Source organism: Lolium rigidum, chromosome 6 (genome assembly GCF_022539505.1).
Source record: "Lolium rigidum isolate FL_2022 chromosome 6, APGP_CSIRO_Lrig_0.1, whole genome shotgun sequence".
NCBI classification, from domain to species: domain Eukaryota; kingdom Viridiplantae; phylum Streptophyta; class Magnoliopsida; order Poales; family Poaceae; genus Lolium; species Lolium rigidum.
The window spans coordinates 178,100,491-178,103,715 of record NC_061513.1 but is presented as its reverse complement, the minus strand read 5'-3'; the positions used below and the strand labels follow the sequence as shown (position 1 = coordinate 178,103,715).

General features: G+C 40.5%; 1 protein-coding gene across 1 annotated transcript; it reads right to left on the bottom strand.

The window, feature by feature from the left end:
• Positions 1-991: 991 nt before the first annotated feature.
• LOC124658953 (CBL-interacting protein kinase 10-like) lies at positions 992-2,515 on the bottom strand. The gene has a single exon (XM_047196934.1). It carries the CDS (start codon positions 2,495-2,497, stop codon positions 1,163-1,165), a length of 1,335 nt encoding a protein of 444 aa, XP_047052890.1. The 5' UTR covers positions 2,498-2,515; the 3' UTR covers positions 992-1,162.
• Between the last annotated feature and the right edge of the window lie 710 nt (positions 2,516-3,225).

Here is a 3,225-nt window from a genome sequence, read left to right as displayed (position 1 = left end):
ATAAATCTACTGGTGAAGCAAAGGTATTTGGACACAAGTTGCTCTAGCACAATTGGCCCGTACACAAGTACACAACTCCTACCTCCAACAACCAGTGACGTGCAGTATCAACAAACGCACGAGATATTTCCGTTTCGGCAAGGACAAGTCTCCTCTCTGGTCAAAATATTCATCGCAAGCTTATTTGAGCAGGCACGCTCGCTTCGCTTCAACAGCTGGGTGCAGCTATCACTCCTGAAACCTGGTGCCTTTGCCTCTCGTGCAACCTATTCAAAGGGCATGACAGTTATCTCTGATCTAGATGTTTCTGGAGTGTTCTATGCTTGCCAAAACTGACAACTTTGGAGCCTGAAGGCGAAACTAGCCTATCGTGCCGCAGGAAAAAATCGTCCACTTGTTTGGCATCCTATCCTTTTGTGAACCATCGGTGCCGAATGGAGCCTTCCACTTCCAGTGGCCGGGCGCGATTCTGAAACAATTGCTTTGCATCGATTCAGTTCAGAGAAACCAATAGTCACGGCACAGCACAGTGGGTTATGCTGGAAAGATGGTTGGCCAAAGCAACACAAATAAATGAATATAGTAGAAATAATCACGTTGTATTGGGTGTGTTTGTGATTATCCATTCAGATGGAAGATGCTGATAGCTTATTGCCTTGCAAGGATACAGAGGCAAAGCTTTATGTCTGTTAGGAATAAAAAACTTATATTGTGAAAACATTTGCAGCATTTACTAGTTTATTTTTCGAGCATGCATTTGCTACCCTTTCTATTGAAATTTTAAAGTCAACCTGGACCAAGAATACATGGTTCATGATATTACGTCCTACTGTTTTTGCAGTTGATCTAAACTTGCACACTATAATTGTGTTTTTGATTTGTTTCTCAAGTAAATTTCCTCCAACGCAGTACATAATGTACACTTTCAGTGACATATTGTACTTAACAAAAAATGATTAATCTATAACTTTCAGTGACATAAATTCCTTAATTTATAGCATGCGCCAAAGTGAATGTAGTCATGTTTTCAGTTGAATGGTCAATACAAAAGTAACAACATCCTGTACCGAAAACACGACCTTGAAAAATGTTAAACTACCTAAAAAATTAGAGAATTACATTATTGATTCTGACAAGGAGATATTGCACACTCTTGCATGAATTACTTGTCACACTGCTGTTGGGGCTGCTCACCTTGCCAAGCCCAAACAATATCTTTCAAAGCTGGCCTCATATCATTTCTAACCTTCTCATACTCTAGAGTATCACCATTGGTCTTCTTGATTTCCACCAGATGGTAGTTTGGTGTAATCCGAAATATCTCAGTATTGATGGACATTACACCTTTCCTTCCCGGTTGCAAACTCTCCATCTTTAACAATCCACCATCTTTCTTCCTAAGCTTTAGCCGCAAGCTCTTTGCAATGTCCTCGAGCTTTGTGATGATTGCTGCAGCTGTGCTGGTAGATGTAAATGTTGATTCTTTGTTGGAGTTGTCCTCAAACATACCAGAGAGATCAAAACCAGATGAAAGAGAAATGATGTCAAAGGCATTCAAATTGGTGAGGTTCTCTTCTTCTCTTGTGGCCTCAGTTGTAGTGCTACTGAATGGATCAAAAAGCGGATCCATGTCAACAGGAACAACATCCTCAGTTTGTATGCTATAATTAATTAGCTCTGAATCCAGACCTATTTTGAACCAAGGATTTTCCAAGATCTCTGAAAACGAGATACGTGTACCAGGGTTTGGATCAAGAATGCGACGCAAAAGCCTCCGGGCTTCCGAAGAAATCCAACTTGGCCATTTGAGTTCTGCTTTGTATATCTTCCGGTACATATCCATCAAATTCTTGTCTTGAAAAGGAAGATAACCGGCCAACAACACATATAAGATCACTCCACAAGCCCAGATGTCAGCTTTTGCACCATCATAACCCTTTTTACAAATCAGTTCAGGAGCAACATATGCAGGAGTGCCACAAGTTGTGTGGAGCAACCCATCTTGTCTCTTGCATTCTGCAAGTGCACTCAAACCAAAGTCCGAGATCTTTAAGTTGCGATTATCATCAAGAAGAAGGTTTTCAGGCTTCAAATCACGGTGATAGACTCCTCTAATGTGACAGAAGTCAACTGCACTATTTAGCTGCTGGAAGTACTTGCGAGCAACATCTTCTTTCAGCCTTCCACGCTGAACCTTGTTGAACAGCTCGCCCCCCTTCACATACTCTAGCACAAAATATATCTTCGTCTTTGTGGCCATCACCTCATACAACTGGACTATGTTGGGATGTTTTACCAACTTCATCACCGATATCTCCCGCCTTACTTGATCCATAAGCCCACACTTGAAGATCTTCTCTTTGTCGATCACCTTAATGGCAACGCTCTGTGAAGTCTTGAGATTACGGCCATAGTAAACTTTAGCAAAGCTCCCTTGACCAAGTAATCTTCCTATCTCATATCTCTGCATCAAAATATTTCCCTTCTGTTCTCCCATATTGCCGCTCAATTTGCAACGAACTAGCGCTGCTGCAACTTGAGACGATGAGAACTAACCCAGAGGACTCAACGCTGTGCTGGGAGCCTACAGGTGACAGATTGTTTCAACCATGTCCACCAAGATGGTACACGCTTGAGCTGCCACAACTAGCCCCATCGTGGAACAATTCTTGTGCTTCAGCTTCTTGAAAAGCTATCCTGCAAATTTTGAAGCAAGGTGGCCTTCTAGCACGCGAAAACATTTTTCGGCATTAGTTGTATTTTTTCCTTCTTGCTGAAAGACCAATACTGTCAGGAGAAAAAACATGAATAGTTAGGCACATAACTACTGAATGGTGAAACGAAGAAGTTAAGAACACTTTTTCTTGGAAGAACTAAGAAAGCAAACTTTCCAGTTTCCACACATATAAACATAATCATTACTTTTGAGAAATATTTGATAGAAAATTCTTGCCTCTTTAGCGCAAACGATAAAAAACAAGACAAGTAGTTGCACAGATAAGATTTCTTTTGAAATATGATTTTTTCTGAACTGCAAGACACTTGGTCTTTCCTTAAACATATAGAGTCATGAAGGCAAACACATGTCATGAAATCATTAAAAACTACATCCCAGTTCTATAAAAGACAATTATTTGGTTTATATGATCAAGGATTTCAAACGGGAAAGTTACAACATGTATTGCAGAACAAAATTATGATATTACCCGATTTGTTCATGACGGG